At 37.2% G+C, this 18,405-nt stretch overlaps 1 protein-coding gene across 2 annotated transcripts in view; it reads right to left on the bottom strand.

Moving 5' to 3' along the window:
* The window catches only part of LOC145978241 (transducin beta-like protein 3), a 70,565-nt gene that overhangs the window by 17,293 nt on the left and 34,867 nt on the right, over positions 1–18,405 (bottom strand). Inside the window, exons 1-9 of one of the 2 annotated variants that reach the window (XM_083110719.1) lie at positions 18,290–18,405; positions 12,708–12,759; positions 10,788–10,986; positions 8,812–8,986; positions 7,131–7,301; positions 4,916–5,085; positions 3,592–3,791; positions 1,499–1,702; positions 504–687 (exon numbers count right to left, since the gene is read on the bottom strand). In XM_083110719.1, the coding sequence (XP_082966845.1) occupies positions 504–687; positions 1,499–1,702; positions 3,592–3,791; positions 4,916–5,085; positions 7,131–7,301; positions 8,812–8,986; positions 10,788–10,986; positions 12,708–12,759; positions 18,290–18,339 (1,405 nt within the window). In that variant the 5' untranslated portion in view covers positions 18,340–18,405. The remainder of the gene's footprint in view (positions 1–503; positions 688–1,498; positions 1,703–3,591; positions 3,792–4,915; positions 5,086–7,130; positions 7,302–8,811; positions 8,987–10,787; positions 10,987–12,707; positions 12,760–18,289) is intronic. The other variant, XM_083110720.1, reaches the window with a different exon arrangement.

The raw sequence follows: 18,405 nt of genomic DNA, 5'->3' as shown, positions 1-18,405 counted from the left end.
CCCCTACCAGAAGGCCAGTTGAGAAAAATTTGCAGTAACTAACAAAAGCAAGCTGAGTTCTCACCTTTAACTGCCGTGTTTTTACTACAAAAGTTCTGAAAATTATTAATTTAAATTCTAAGCATATGTTAATTTATATAATTACATGTTACTGCATCTTGGATGGGGAATGGCCAGTTACGCAGGACCATGCTTTCACTGACTTTCTCAAAATTAACGAAGGAATCTTTTGAATCGCAGCATTCCCCCCAAAATTCAAGTGGAGGCAGTGACAGACTCTGCTCAGGTATCCCCAGGGTCTCCATCCACGTACTCACACAACATAAGCCCCAAAGTGAAGGGGACATATGTAGTGAAAATGGTAACTTTGAGAAAAATCCAGGTTTCTGGTTAAATTCCAGACTTTTTCCAGGTTTTCCAGGTCAGTAGACACCCTGTATTGTTATCAGTGCGAATTGGTTGAAAGCCGAAAAATGCAAATACCATAATGGTATTAAACTTACCATCCAATTTTTTTGGTACTTTCCACACCTTCATGCAGAGATCCTGACTGACAGAAACAAGAAATGAGGCTTTTAGTTGGCTAAATGTTAAGCAACCAATGGATGCCGTATGCCTGTCACCAATGCCAACCAATTTGACTGCACTCGTTTCTGGGTCCATCAGCCATAACCTTACAGTGTTATCCTGAAAAATGAACAAACATAAACATGTAATGTCAAGTCTGAAGCTGAAAGAGACAAAAAAATTAAAATAATATTGTATCGGGTACATGTACCAGAAAGTATCACTTGGGCTGCCCAAAATGGCCACTTCAACGTAGTGAAAAAGGTATCATGGGTACCATCCACAAGTTTTCTGGAGGTTACTTATCTTAGAGGATCTGAAAAAGGCCACACAGCACTTTTCAGGAGTACGTTTCCTGAAAATTATGCAAAACATGTCATTTTCATGGTTTGCACCAGTATTATGTGAAAAAATGGATTTTGTGATTAAATTATAACTATTTAATACTCTGATTAAGTCGTGCATGAATATTTTAAAATAAAACTGGCAGATTGATGTAGTATATTTCCAACAAAGTATTTACATATTCCAAAATACTTTAAGTTGTTAACACTGCTTTAGTGTGGCCTCGGTGGGAAATAATACGAGTATTGGTATCAGCTAAGCTATATAAATAAGAAAGAAATGGGAAATGCTCACCAGACATTGAAAAAATCTTAATTTTTTGCAGCTGAGATGTAGAAAAAAAACTGTGCAAACACAAGTGAGTATTCGACTGGCAGAGTTGTCAGGTCCAAACCGAAGATATATCTCATTTTGGTTTATTTTATTTCACATTTCTGCCACTTTTGGCTACCTAGATAAAAGCACACCTTACATAAAAGGCAAAAATGTTAACTATTTGACAGGGCTTTTCAATACCCCCACAACAATGCCAAGTAAACAATTCCACAATCAAAAAGATGGATAACAAGAAAGTTAAAAATCTTACCTTAGCACCGGATGCCAGAAGATACTTATTCGACTGCGATACAGCGAGTGCTAACACCAGATCTGTGTGACCTTTCACCAACTGACACGAAAAATCACTTGTCCTATAGATCTTTATGTGCGGACTGTTTGTAGCTACTGCCAGGTGTGAATCATCTTCACCCATGAATACTAGGTCCAAGATTTCATCGGAGAAACCTACGAACTGGAAAATAAAGAGGAAAATCTGCACTTAACTTATGTCGATGCATTTTGCACATGCAAGGTAGCACAAAAACAAAGCTTATAATTTGGCACTAATGTTTTACCAATGGCATCCATTGGTCTCACTGTTAATGGGAGTTTTGTGGGTTGTTGCAAGCACACTGTTTGATAAAGAAACAAAAGACTGTCACTGAGGATAGCAGTTCAGTTGGCATGTGAGTTAGCATTACTGTTTCTCTGTTTACGTGATGTTACCCAAAGAAGAAATAATTTTCAATTTGAAAACTTGTTTTAAAGGTAGTGAAACTGGTGTTTGGAATTTCACATCTAATCCACCATCACTATTTACAAGCTACAATTGAATCAGAATGTACAGTTATGGTTGCTCAACCAACCAGGTGTGCATGTTTCAGGTGTAATATCGTCAGATGCTGTGATTGGGCCATAGATTTATCATGAAGGTAACGTCAATACCGATAAGCAGAGGCATGCAAAATTAGTTTTTGACGAAAACACAAAATATGAAATAACATGCTGCAATGTTCATTACTCATGTTTCTGAAAGGTGTGAGGTGCATTTTCCTACCCTGTTTTGTCACGAAATAATGCGAAATGAACTGCAAAATGCGAAATATACTCTTAAACATGAAATTTACAGTTTTTATACAGACGAGAAGTCTGAAGTATCCTGCGAGTTATGCAATTCACGGAAAATTGATTAATTCTGCTGTAAATATTTGAGAAGTAAAAATGGACCCCTTTACACGGGAATAAACTTAATACTCTGGTAACTACATAAATGTGCTATTAGAAGGGGTAAGTGGTTTTTAATCAAATTTAGGATTATATTCACAATTTTAAAACCAAAATGTCATATTATATAGCACTTTTGATGTGATTATTCACTGCTATAGCACCGAAATTTTATTTTATGTACCAAATTTGAATCCGAAATAGACTGTTTTTGTACCAAAATTTTGTTTCTTTATTTACCAAAAATATATGCCTCTACCAATAAGTACTTGGATTTACTATGGGTTGGTACCATGCCTCAAGATGCATGTGAATAACTTTGAGGAGCTCTACTTCCAACATGATGGAGCTCCTCCCCATTATCATCAAGAAGTTCATGTTCATATGTACTATGAACTTGGATCAAAGTTCTTGACCACTGAGTGATACAACAGCATGCATGCATGACACCACATTCACCAGATCTTACCCCAATGGACATCTTCCTGTGGGGTGTGGTTCAAGATGCAGCATATGGGAGGAAACTGCAAACACTTTAAAAGTAGCAGGATTATATTGAGGATGCCTTCCAGTTTTTGGACTGCAATGTTGAACTGTGTCTTCTAGGGCTGTCAGCGTTCCAGACAGACTCCAGATATGTGCTAATGCAGAAGGGAAACATTTTGAACACACAAAAAAAGTGAAACGATGTCAGTATAACAGAAAATAAAATTGTTTAACTTCAAAAGTGTAAAGTGACTTTTACAACACACTGTACGTGCACAAGCACATGGGCAATTTTTCCATGCATGTTATGCCAGTAAATGGCACCAGGCACATTTTTTTTTCTCACAGCAAAAGAAACAAACTGGGGCACACATCATCCTTGACACAAGTCGCCGCAGGAAGGGGGGGTACCTTATAATGGAACCACAATGGCTACTCTATTACCTCCATTAAAATTCAAGTATAATTACAGGTTATCAATGTGAATTTTCTACGAAGTCAAAGTTAATGTGAATTTTCTACAATGTCAAAGTGAAAAATATAACAAGTGTTACAAGAAAACTTAATCTCTATTATATTTCTACAAAGAGGCACTTACAATGTGTTCAAAAAAAGGGAAGAAAAAAAGAAATGAATATTTATTCCACATACCTGCTTCTCACATTGAAAAGTGTCTGCTTTATGAATAATGATATTGTGGTCATACGTCACAATATTGAATGTTTTTCTCGAATGAATGTAAGAAAGATGGGTTATGGAGAAGCCCGATTCCTCTGTTGTGTTGGAGACAAGGGAATTCTTCTGGCAATACAATTCACCTCCTCTTTCAACCTGCCACACTCTGATTACACCTGTAAGAACAAAGGAAGAAATGTTCTTTGAAATAATAAAATTGATTGATTGATTGATTTAGTTTATTTTACTTCGCGTTATGTGCCTCTTGGCTAATTTGTGAAGATGGGGATGAGTGATGAAATTGATGAATGGACATTCACAAACAACCAAGCCCGACCGGGATTCGAACCCGGGACCCTTGGCGTTGCAGCACGATGTGCTAACCACTCGGCCACAGGGTCGGGCGCAAACAATAAAATGTTCATGCATTTTTCTGGGGGGGGGGGGTCTGATTATATTAGTACTTATCCTTCTTGTAAAGTAACAAATCCTATGTTATGCTAACATCTCTGAACAGTTGTACCCATTAGATTTCGATTGATATAGAAATGCAGGAAATGTAACTTACTTAAAAATAGGATTGATTATTTATTTATAATTTTAGGAATAGGACAGATTAATCGGTACTCTATCGGTGTTAGCCAATATAGGCATATCGGTGTATCGGTTTATTGGCAAAATTACAAATTATTTTACCGATCCAATATATCAATAAATATCTTATAATTAGTGTGCAATTTTCTGCCATTTTGTTATAAATTTTATGGATAATCTCCATGCCCTACTTTTTGAAAAAATAAATGCAACTTCTTTTGCACTGCAGTCACCTGGAAACAAACATTTATTAAGGAGGTCAATGAACCACTCAGGTTCTTTATATAGGATCAGTAGACTATCAGTTAACATTATCGGTACTTTATCGGTATCGGCCAACATTTCATATTGTCCCATCCCTAATTTATTTATTTATTGAGATACAGAACAAATTACCATTTAATAATATTCATAATGCATTTGTTCTGAGCAAATATTTTGTAGGATAATTTTTTCATGTGATTGCTTGGAATTTTATTACCTCTACATTTTCATATATAAACGTACGAAGTTTACCATAATTTAATAAAAATTCATGTTAATTTTAGGTGGTCATTGGTGAAGAACCCTGTTGTAGTTCATGCATGCAATACTTTCTGTGAGTCCTGCAGTTACTTGTGATTCAATAACAACCAATATTTTCCTATACTACTAGTATTGATCAATACTAATACATCGATATTAGCTCAGCTCCCAGTATTGTTACCTCTGTCTCCTGCAGTAGCAACAATAATTCCTTTTCTTTTGATTTCTGCAGGAAGAGGAACGTCTGCAGAAAGGAGAACAATCCCTTCCAAGCCTTCATATACTGGAACAGTTCGCACACATTCTCCTGTTTCAATGTCCCACAACATGATCACCTGATCTCTTCCGCAACTGCAAGCAAGAACGGAAAATAACGTGAAGCAGACATGGACTGAGAAATTGATAATGTGCACAAAATATTTATCCAATGCAACACCGAAATATATGTATTGATGAGGGAAATCGGGTGAATCAGAAACATCATGAAATACATCACTTTCTTTACATAGTATGCTGATCAAATCAGACAAATAGCATCATGCAAGAGACTGGTGTGTTTCATGATTTTTGAGATTCACCCAATTTCCCTCATCAATATATATATACATGCTTCTGCATTGGACAGACAAAATAAAAATTTAGGCAATTTTCACTATTTACAGGGTAACCACGATTTTATATTTTACCTTTGTAGTCTCAATCAAGCAAAATGTTATAATATTTTCCTGTATTATACCAATTTCTGCAGGCTTCCTGCTATTTCTGGAGTAATGGTAACGTCATTGTCTTGCAATCAAGGGGTAACAGGTTCAATACATGGTGGAGGCACATCGCAGAGTAGTTTGGATGACACTTTAAACTGTAGGTCCATTCCCAGTTAGCATATCTGTGCATAAGCTGGACTTAAAACAACAATTCAACCAACCAACCAATCCAACATATTTCTGCATTAAAGTTCATTAGCCACGCGACAGACCAAAACACAAGAAAAAAACTGGAAAATATCGTTAAATGAAATCCTACCGATACTTTCCAATACTGATACATTGGCATTGGCTCACACTAAATATCGTGCAAGTGATGGTAAAGCCATAATCACCATTAATTTTGCACTAGCATTGCATGAAAAAATTGATTTCGGGATTAAATGGCAGTGTCTGCAGTATTCTGATTATCTTGCATGTTGAAATTTTGAATATTTATAATTTAATTTTTATCGATAAGGCCTTACATATGGAAATTTACAAATATTCCGAAGTCAGCAAGAGTATATCAACTCGAAGTGGTTTCGGATCACTCCTAATATTGGTCCTACGTGATAACTTCAAATGTAACAAGCACGACATAATCTTGAACTATTTATTCCTTCACATTTTGGTTCTTTTGATTAATTGATTGAATTGGTGTTTTAAGTCCACTTTATGTACAGTAAGGCTAATTGGGACTGGACCTACAGTTTAAAGTGGGATCCGAACCACTATGTGCCTCCACCGGGTATCGAACCTGGGACCCCTTGATTAGAAGGTGACGACGCTATCACAGAGCCTTCATATTTTGGGAAATGAGAAATGTGGTAGTGAATAATTACAGAGAAACTTACTACTCATGTTTTTCACGAAGCTGTTTTTAATTTGTTGTATTAATTACGAAGCTAATGTATGGCTGAACTTCAACCAAACAGCCTTCTCCAACTGTTCCATAGAAGAAGATCTAAGGGACTAGATAGAGATAGCAACCGTCACAGTACTAACCCTAAAACTTGGTTAAACAGAATCCCAACTCTCCACGTGGTGCAGTAAAAGAGAAACCCAGGTCAGACAACCCACACAACCACAACCAACTTCCAACAAGAATAAATGGTTTCCCTTCCCCTACCATCCTATCACATACAACCACCTTCCCCTACAACATCCAACTAGCACACAAACAAACTGTCAAAATAGCTAACAAACACAAACAGTACTGCATCTTCCCCCTCAACAACTCAGGTGTCTATGATACAGACTGTGAGTGCAAGGCTCATTACTAGGGCCCGGGGCTTTATGTCCTTTGCTGTAATGTAAACTTTTGTGGTGCCACATTAAGCCACAACCTTCTACACGGACACGGCACAACACAATTTCCGAGGGAGGATTATACTGGCGTCAGTCTGCAACGTCAACAGAAAGGGAAAGAGAGCGAAAAAAACAGACTGCAGCGTGAGACTGTCGCGGACCCCGCAGAAACAAACACATCCCTGTCACTTGCATACAAACATTAATAAAGAAGATGAAAAACTATTCATGGTCTTTATGGAATGCTTGCCATTTAATATCAAACAAGTAAACTTTATTTTGGTACTCTATTAAAATTTTCCTATCATAAGTATGAAATTGAAAGAAAATTTGAAGACTCACCTGACCACGTGTTTACCATCATCATGAAAGTCAATTGCGGTGACTCTGCTGTAATGACCCTTCAGAGACAAACGCTCCTCCATCCTATTGAGATCAAAGACGTGGATGGTTGTGTCATCACCTGATGCAAACAGAAGCTTCTCCTTAACATTAGGGTGGAACTCCAGGATACTGAAAAAAGTGAAAATCTCTTTGTAATGTAGAGTGCAAAGAAAAAAGTAATAATATAATATAAAGGTTGAATTTCTTGTCACTTCTCGCCAGCATCATAAATGGTGAAACTGATTACTGTCTAAACCATCAATAAATCAGAAAAGGAAGATTTGTTCCTTCGGCATTATATTCTGTGGCGTGCTAGTTACATCTAACAAGGATAGAAACAGATTATTTGCTTCTGAAACATGAATTGTTTCCCCACGATCATGCAAGATTGCCAGCACATCACTGCGAGCAGTGTAGCCACATTCAACACACATCTTAACTCCGTTGATTAAAAATCTGAATAAAATAAAACAGTTCATAATGGACGCGGTAAACGTGGTTTAAAATTACTTACATGAAATTTAGAAATTTCGTATTTCCACGTTGCAAAATATAATAGTCAAATCCTATTAATTTCGAAGATCCTCTGTCTTCATTCACTAAGGGTACGGCGTCTGGAGCCGTAATAGGATTTGACTATTAAATTGTGCAACGCGGAAATATGAAATTTCTAAATTTCACGTTAAGTAAAATAAAACAGATTGTTCAATATGAATTGACAATGATAATGGGTTTTAAAAATAGCTGCAAAGAACTTCAAAACAAGACCAAGGTCATATTTGTAAGGCTATCCAATATTAAGAAAAAGTTGTTACACAAAATGGTTTAAGAACCATTTCTTTTGGCTGATTTAAAACACGTGAAAATGAAGAATTGTATTTCAAACCTTTCTACCTAAACTATATTAAAATTTCATAACAATCGGACCACAAGGTATAGCAATTTCGAAGAGAGTTCTCGTTTGGAAAAACACCCACCAATGGCACTTTTTTTTTTGTTCTCACGGCGATAAAAAATTGAAGGCATACTCGAAAAAAAATTGCTTACCATAGCTTAGCACAGAATTGAATAAGCTAAATTGTGATGCAACTTGTTTTTATGTAGGTATAGTGGTTAATTTTTAATTTGAGTCCAAACTAAAGTATCCATAATTATTAAACTGATAGTAAGGTTGGAATTTTTCCAGCCTTGTCCCTGCATAAAGTGGCTGTGGAGTTCACCCAACGGTATGTACGGACAAGCCTGGAGGGCAAAGGTAACCAGTGTGCGGTGCTTCCATCGTCACACCAAAAAATGACAGAAATCTAAAATATGTGGGGCCCACATACCCCATGATACAGTGCAATGTACACAGAGGGAACTTTACCTTACTTACTATGCTGACCTTAAAATGTATCCATGAATTTCTAAATAATGTAATTTGTCATCAAAACACTCCATTCTGTTTACTTTAATTGGACACATTGTCAATACAATGATCCACTACAGAGTTTGTTGCAAAAAAAAAAAAAGTTTGATTCGGGATTACCTCAGCGAGTCAATCACTAGATATTCATAGAATTACATACAACAAACTCTTACTTGCTTTTCATCAAACTGAAAAAAAGCAATAACCAGCAAATTATCACCAAGTACATACCTTACAACACCTTGCACGCCCCGAAGACTCTGGGTGACAGCATGGTGCACCAAGTCCCATATTCTTATGGAGGAGTCCGTACCACCACTAGCAAGTATATTATTGCTACTGTGCAAGGCAAGTGTCAACACTGGGAATTTGTGGGTGGACTTCCATAGCTTTACAAGGACCTCCTCTGCAAATGTGGAAACGGAAAAGAAGGGGAAATATTGAAACAATATACTGAACTGATTAAAACATTTTATTTTTATTAAGAATCAAGAAGTATTGGTAAAATGTTGATACAATTTTTTTCAAACTGAGACTTCATATCCTACCAATCACCATATTATATGGCAAACACTCCATGAAGAGCTTGAAAGATTAATTTGCCTCATTAATGAATGTATGCAACTAGGCGAAAGAAATTAGTTTTGCCTGAAATTGTGCTTAGATTAAATTCCTTTTATTAGGAATGGGACAGTTTAATAGGTCCTCTATAGGTACCGGCCGATATAGGCATATTGGTTATTGGTTTATCAGTAAAATTACAGATTATTTTACCGATCCGATACATCTATTAATATTTTAAAATTTTGTGCAAAATGTTGCATTTTTTACGATATAAACATATAATCTCTATTCAATATGTTTCTTAAGTATATGGCTAAATACTTTTCCATTGCAAAATTTTGGTTTATCTGGTAACATAAGTTTATTAAAGAGGTCCGTGAACCATTTGGAATTTTATATCGGATCGGTAGAATATTGGTTATCGGTAGGGACATTGAATTTTCGCGATGAGCGAAATCGCGAAATGTGAAAAAAAGATGCAATTTTGAACATTCTGCACGTAACTACACCCCCAATGATGAAATATGCCTGAGTTTTATTCGCGAAGTAACGCGAAATGTGTGCTTTTCCACGAAATGAACGCTTTTTCGCGAAATAACCGTGAAATATCATCAAATTAAGTAGAAAACATGAAATCAAGGTTGTGCGCGCAAACTGTCGATTTGTAACGAAACGTTTGCCTAAAGTTTCCTACCACTTGCAGCTGAAGAGCATTTTATCTTCGATCACATCAGGAAGACGCTGAAAATTCGGATTTCCAATGCACATAATCTCAGTTCGAAAACTTCGTTCCCTGTCAAGCTGCATTCCTTTCTTCCCCCGAATGTCTATTCAACTTCCAGTTTCATTGAACTTGCTAGCTGTAGCAGCGATAAGATTAGTCTGTTCCCGCACATCAAGGGAAACAATGGTGTCATTTGTGTTCAGTCACGAATGAATTTTGTTTATCATGACGTGATTTTCAACATGTGTTTGTGTATGTGTAGTAGTGATTATTTTACTTGTTGGACAGCAAGGATATCATTTAAATACATACAATGAATAAATCACTTGAGATATATGCAATTTAGAAATGAAGTGATTTTGTGTTGATGTTTTCTTTTTGGTTGGACAGCTAAGTACTTGTGTATGTGTACAGTATATAAAAATGAAGTAGTTTATCAATTTATAGCTCTTTTGTATGTTGTTTCCTCTCATGATGAAAAAGTGTGTGCGAATTTTTTTTCCACCGCTGGTATATACCGATGATCTAACATTTTATTTACCGCTCTCCTTAGTTTTAATTTACCATAAATTTGTGTCCCTAGTTATCAGTATCCGTAAATTTTGTATCAGTACTTTATCCATATCGGTCAAAATTTCACATCAGCCCATCCCTAATTTGTATGTACATACAATCATTAACAAAATGGTAAAATTGTGCATACAATAACAGGAGATTTATTGAAGTATGGGATGGAAACAGTAGTGGAAATTTTACTGAGTCTATACAGTGACATGCATGTATCAGATGAAATCAATGGATTACTGTTTAATCTGTCCCATTATAGCACACATTCAAAAAGGAACAAACAATAAGAGAATAAAATGTGTTCTCTGAAGATTCGCAACTGAAACTATCCTAACAAGATGCAAACATTTACCTGACCACCTCCACTGGCGGAAAAGTCCCGAACTGTGAGCAGATACGACGAACTCGTTGTTCAAACTGAGAACAAAGCAGATGACCGTGTCCCCTGCCTCTTCCTCCCCCAGTCGCTTCACCACCTGCCCCTTCTCCACATCTACTACTTGGATGGTGGCTCCACACTGGCACAGCATGTGCTTTCCATCGTCAGTCCACTACAGCAGAAAAACAGAAAGAAATTACTTTAAACAAAACATTCACTCATTAATAATTGTTCAAAATAACTGAACAAAAGGAAACTATACAAAACATTTTTACATACAGGGTTATTCAAAAAGAAATTGACACTTTGTAATTATTGTAATTTGTGATGCTATTGAGATGGGTTAACATGATGTATGTATGAAAAGAGTAACTCAAAAATAAATATTTCGGTGACAGCCTGCAACCATAGTACTTGCCAGTGGTGCCACTGGCCACTTTTCCTGCCCAGATGGAAGTCCTATTGTGTTATGGAGTTTTGAAAGTCTGAGTATGCTACCACATTGCATCACAAATTCAGGACCAATTTTAAAAAATGCACATAACAGTCTTCAGCTCGGTATGGCACGAGATGTTGATTTTCATGGACTTCGGAGGATGCTTTCCCGGTCTCTTCCACCCGTTCCCCCATTGTTGATGGCCTCCCACTGCTTTTGCCTTTACAGATACTTCAGTCTCCTTAAATTTTCTTACCCAATCGAAGGTGGATTGCCTGCTAGGTGGAGCCATTTTAAATTAGCTCCTGAATTTGTGACGCAATGCGGTAGCAGACTCATACCTTTGAAACCCATAACACAAAAGGCATTCTCCACCCGTGTAGCAGCCATTTTCGGAAAAGTGGTCACATGGTGTCACTGGCAGGTACTACAGTTGCTGACTGTCACTGAAATAAAACATTTTGAGTTACTCTTTTCATACATACATAACTAGGGTAAGCCTTGAAAACAAGGCTAATCCTGATATCAGCCCACTTCCCTTCAGTTAGAACAAAAAAAACATTGTTTTTACTTTGCATTTTTCGGCCTTTTTTAGCTTTCAGGTCATTTTTCAGTATTTATTTTTATATTTTTCTTCATTTTTGGCATTTACTTTACTCTTCCACTGTTTAAATGCATTTGCTGGCATAACTTATGCATTTAAATTTCCTGACAGTCATTGTAGGAAGTTCGCCATTAATCAAAAATACGGTCAATGTAAAAGTACATATTGTTTTTTACTGAAATGTTTTGCAATGGAGTAAATAATTAATTGTGGTAAATTTATTCTCCTTTCACCAAACTTAAAAATACTTTGTGTGAAGCCAATTTTCAGGTTCCCATGCTGGGCCCTATTATCGCTTACAAATGTGGTTTTAAAGTTAAAAATTATTCAACTACCCTTGCAAATTATGAAAAGTCAAGCTTTGAATTTTAAGAGTGAAAATTATTTTCATTTTTTAATAATTTTAAAATCATTCTATAGGTCATCAACTTCCGAGCCATATACATAAAATATTAACACATCTCAATAGCATCACAAGTTACAATGATTTTAAAGTGTGAATTCCTTTTTCAATAACCTAGAACATTAAGTAACAAGATTTTGAATTGACCAATCAACACTCCCAGTCCCATAGTTGCTTGCAAAAAATCAAGATGTAAAGGATCTCTTATTTTCATGCAATCCAGTTGGTATATGAACAACTGAAACGTCTGATATGATCTTTCATTCATTTATTAAACACTCAGCTAGCAAAGTATTTACTAATGGGCCCACCATACTTCTCTCACCATGATTTCTCATACCTTTACAAGATTGCAAAGTAAGGTTCTTTTTGTTAAACTACATAAAATCTTAATACAGAAATGCAATTCATCTTCAGGCATTTTTTTTCCTTCTCTCCAGAATTACTTACTTGTAAGCTTCCCCCTGTATAGAAGGCTTCATGTTTTGACTCGATATCAAAGCTGAAAAAAAATAAAAACAACCAGTTATTGATGTGAGTGAAAAGTGACATTTTAATATCACACGACAACCTGTTCCCCAAACATTATGCTATCGCAACCTCATCAGCTGTAATTAATAGTTTATCCAATTTAGAATAAAGAACAATATATATCGAATTGAGAATGGCTATGCCATGTACACAAATTACAAATTTACAACATTTTCAAGTTGTACAAAAACATTCTCTGGCAACATATGATACACGGTATTTACTCAAGCACCCTGTAACCATTTTATACTGAAAATGTAGCAACAAATTAGAGTGTACTGGCACTGCACTTTTTTCTATGTCATATATTCCATATCTGGCATAAGTTTTGACAAAAATACATTTATTTAGAGATTTAAAAAATACATGTATTTATATATAAAATCAATACAAATAGTACCAATTGAAACAGGTAAAATAAAATATTAGCATGATTGTCATATTAGTGTAATTCATCAATATTTCAGATCTTTATGGCAGCAGCTGTTAGTTCCGACTCTCAGAACAAGATATTTATTGAAAAGCAAGTTGCATTTGATTAGCTTACATTATGTAGGGCTACATATATGTGTTTCGTGTTGTCACATACATGGTGTACTTTTTCAGGCCCAAGTTCATTTTGTTTTATTGCGATTTCATCATGCTACGGGTTCAGTTTTGATTTACTTCTGTTAACACATACTGCAGAGTTTTACCGATTACTTAACATTTTGTTCAATGTGTGCTTTCGTAGTTAGGTTAGACAGGCCAGGTTTGGTTCTCTTAGCATTAAAATATGCATTCTACAAAGGATCCACTATACAGGAGACGGATTTCTTCAAATTTACAGGAGAAAGTACTTACGCAAATCATTTTCTGTAGCATTGTTGATGTCGGGAATGTAGTTTTGATCCATTTTAATGCGAATGCATGTGGTTTTCTACGAAAATCTATTTCCAACGCGCTTTTGCTGCTGCCGCCATTTGCTTTCTGCACGAGAGCACAATACACTCTCGTATTGTCCGTATATGATAAATTGAACGAAAGAAGTGCTAATGGAACCTAACCTAACCTAGTAGGCATACCTCGTCCCCGTGATGGTTCGTGGGGCTTTCGTGAATTTTTGGGCTAACGTCAATGGTTTTTGGGGCTACCCGTGGATGGTTTGTGGGAAATAAGGAACAACAGTAAGTACTCGTTAATGTAAGAAATAGACATTATTTTCATTAGAAATTCATTATTTCACCTAAAGAAATGTTCCGCAAAGCAGAATAGTACGTTAGCAATGTAAAAAATTGCTAAATAAATCATTGATAGGTGTTTCTGGTATAGTAAAGTAGTACCCCCTTTTTCACATTTGAGAAGTTTTGGGGGGACCGTATCGAAATCTTACAACCTCGATTTCGCAGGTGATTTTTTATATTTTTTTATGAAGATTATGTGTAGCTAATTGTGAATAAAAAAATTCTGGAGCACGGAAATACGTATTTACGACTCTACAGCCGTTTGAAGTTGCGAGGTGGTTGCTGTGTTCAAATTTCCCACCGATTCCGGGCTCCACCCCTGGGGTAATTAACTTACCGTCTCCTACCGCTACCGCGGCCCCGCCTTTCTGTAGAGTCCCTTTTGAAGGTATGTTAGAAACTTGCTGGAGTCACCTGACCCCAATAAGCCCTATGTTTTGCACTGACACATTTAGGTACCAAAGAAATAAGGCTGAAATTAAACCTCAAAAGGTAACTTACCTCCTTATCCCAAGTGCAGGCTGAATTGCGGGTCCAAGTTAATTTGAAAGTCCAAAAGAGAAGTAAGTCCCATGTCACAAGTCTTTGTTGTCCTATTCCACAGAATATTACCCTCCCCTTTCCCTACCATCATACAAAGAAGAAGTTGCAAATTATCCCATCCCACGAGTCATTCAGAAAATACAATCCTCCCTTTTTCTGGCCTGCAGTTGTGAAGAGAAATGTTCACGATGATCCACAAGATAACGTTGTCACACAAATCAATTCCAATGTCGGAAATCTCAAACCCGCCAATACGTAATAATACAAATAACATATCGCAAGTTATCCCATTGCTCAAGTCAATCATAACAAGAGAAAGAAAATGTGTAGACATGTGCCTGTGACATGAATAGGGTATCCATTATGGACGCCATGGAAATCCATATAGACACTACGAATGTAAGGAACTTCAATATCAAAAAAATGTTAAGTTTCGTAGCCGTAGAGTCCGTGCTATTTAGAAAAACTCTTTGTTACAATAAACTTATTTATTTGACGAAAATATTTGAAATGTTTGCGAAATCCAGGGTGTAAGATATCAGCACAGAGCCGTTTTGGGTGGGAAGTTTACTGCAGATGGTCTCTTGCATTGCTTATTACATGGTACATGGCATGTGTCATAACTTGGTTACGATATTGACTACCGTTATGGGTATGCAGTGTTTCCAAACTTGGTAAAACTGTCAAAGCCGGGAATCGGCTGTCACTCATTTATTCTGTAATTGTTGACATTCGTACTTACTTATTCTGCATTGCGAAAGATTCTTTAACAAGGGATTTCACTTTTTTTAACGAAATTAGTATCTATTGTCGACATATCGAGTAATTATTGATCGTTCTTTTCTCGCTCCCTGAACAAGCAAAATGGCGGGCAAATCTTGACTAGCATTGTATTTCAAATGGCAAAGCAGTGTTTCAACCCTTCTTAACAGACAAATTCCCACATAGCCCCAAAAACCATTCGGGATAGTATGACCATCCACGAATAGCCCCAAAAACCATTCTGGATCGTATAACCATCCACGAATAGCCCCAAAAACCATTCACGATAGCCCCACGCACCATCACGGTAAGGTTAGGTTGGGCAATATAGCGAAAAAACTGTGTGTTTGTGTAACGTTCAAGTTTCCAAGGTGCTTTTGTTTTTTAAAAGTCGTGACTGGGCTGGATCTTTTATGCTACCTCAAAGGCCGTGATATGGTTTAAGCAACGAGTTGGACGTTGAAAGATTTTGCAATGTGAATTGCAGTAAATCGCTACATTTGGAAACACTTAACGGGGATTACGTTATCAGATGCTCGCAACATCCGGTCCAAGTACATGGATGGAAATGCAAGCAACAGCTTTCGTGCATCGGACGGACAATATTATAGAAAAATATCATAAATACAGAAACTCAATTCCGTAAGTACTTTCTCCGATTCCCGGCTTTGACAGTTTTACCCCAACCTTCTTCACCGAAAAATACCTACTATCGTGTTTGTCACGTGTGCAAATTGCACATTATGCATGGGTAGCTGACTGATAGCCACACGAACCAATCACGGACAGCCCCACGAACCATTTCCGATCAGGTTAGGTTAGACAAACATTGTTAAAAAAAAATGGGGGGTTGGAAACACTGACGGGGGTTATGTCAGCAAACATCGCAGCATCCGTTTCACGTAGGGGAAGCAATGGCAATTGTGAGTCGGTGAGATATTTCTCTTGAAAAATACATGATACATTCCACGATGAAAGAAAATACTTCGACGAACGTTGGAAGCCTTAGAGAAACTCATTTCCGTAAGTTGTTTCTTCTGTAAAGATGAAGAAATGTATCTCCGATATACGAAACTGTTACCCATTTCTTTATGCTATTAACAACTTAGGTTTTTGTTAAGTTTGATGTTGTCCGAAAATTTTTGTTATAAGCATGCAAAGTTTCATGGTGTTGGCATTTCATTAAAATTTCGGTAACCACCAAACGTCTCTAATTCCCTTATTTTCGTATTTTTCACATTGATACTTACATATTCTGCATTCGTAAGGATTCTTCTATTTCGCGTTTCGTTTTTTGCAGGCAAATAATCTCAATTTTCGAAATATGGAGTATTTTTATTTTCTTCGCTTTTGCTTGCGTTACACGCGATATGGCGGAGAAATCTTGACTAGCGTAGTCCATGATCAGTGGTTATGCAGTGTTGCGACCTTCTTCATAGCAAAATATCTAGGTACTAGTATGGAGAATACGTAAGTACAAATGTCAAAAATTGACGAAACTCGGAAGTTATAGGTGTCGTGTGGTGGGTGTGTTGTGAAATTGGTGCCGGGTGTTGAGGATCCGGTGGAGTTTTTGGTTGCACACGGGGTGTTGAAGACAGGAAAGGAATGTGCAAAGTGTGAAATTGGAAATAATTGCGAATCATTGGCGCTAGCCCCACGAACCATTTGCACGTGGATAGGTTAGTAGGGCCACGCAAAGGTTTCAATAGTGAAAAAGATAGCCCCACGAACCATTGGCGCGTGGATAGGTTAGTAGGGCCACGCAAAGGTTTCAATAGTGAAAAAGATAGCCCCACGAACCATTGGCGCGTGGATAGGTTAGTAGGGCCACGCAAAGGTTTCAATAGTGAAAAAGATAGCCCCACGAACCACTGGTGCTAGCCCCACGAACCATTGGCACGTGGATAGGTTAGTCAGGCCACGCAAAGGTTTCAATAGTGAAGAAGATAGCCACACGAACCATTGGCGCTAGCTCCACAAACCATTGGTGCTAGCCCCACGAACCATTGGCGCATGGATAGGTTAGTAGGGCCACGCAAAGGTTTCAATAGTTAAAAATTGGTTTCGAAAAAAATATTCGTAGCCCCACACACCATTCTCGGATAGCCCCACGAACCATTGGCGCTAGCCCCACGAACCATTCACGGATAGCCCCACGAACCATTCACGGATAGCCCCACGAACCATTCACGGATAGCCCCATGAACCATTCACGGATAGCCCCACGAACTATACATAAATAGCCCACGAACCATTTATAAATAGACTTAGATATACTGGGCGAAAGGGGGGGTTATAGCCCCCATCAACCTCACATTGAGCACGCCACTGATCCTGTGCACGTCATGTTGTCGCAAGTTCGTAATCAGAAATGATGAACAGTAACTCACGTTTATTTACGTTCTAGAACTGTTACACAGTTACAAAACCGCGTATTTGGAAACACTGACCGGTTGTTACGTCATGAAACGCTCGCAAATATTTGATTCACGTAGTAGACGGACATCAAGGGAACAGCTTTCGTGCATTGGAGTGACATTAATGTCGAAAACTACATGATTTACCGGCAAAAAAATTTCAACGAGGTGAAAACAAACTTCCAAGACCTTCCTAAAGTATAAATAAACCCATTTCGGTAAGTACTTTCTCCTGTAAAATTGAAGAAATACGTTTTGGGGATACGAAAATTTTACCGGCATTTCTTCTCGTTTCTAGGCCTTGTGAGATCACAGTGAGACATTAGGGTAAAATTCTGGAATATGATATCCCCTAATTTGATCACATTTTGGGCTGTGTAATTTCAGTGTTTTGAAATAGAAGGGGAAAAATCATTTTCCGGGACGTTCACACCGTCATCGCAAGCCTAAAATGTGTTCGTGACGTACACTGAACCTTAATATGTGTTAATAAAATAATGCATTCACACTGTATTTACGTTCTGATATGTTCTTGTATATCTAAAAATCTTACCAATCTTTTAATCCCGTAGGGACAGGATTCTCTTTCTCTTCAACACTCATATCTAAATCAAATCAACACATGTTTTTCCATTCCGTACAAAAGCACCACATGCAATCGCAATCGCA

This window comes from Lepisma saccharinum, chromosome 24, assembly GCF_977018435.1.
Source record: "Lepisma saccharinum chromosome 24, izLepSacc3.1, whole genome shotgun sequence".
Taxonomy (NCBI): domain Eukaryota; kingdom Metazoa; phylum Arthropoda; class Insecta; order Zygentoma; family Lepismatidae; genus Lepisma; species Lepisma saccharinum.
Note: the sequence above shows the minus strand (reverse complement) of the source record. Positions and strands in the feature narration are given on the sequence as shown.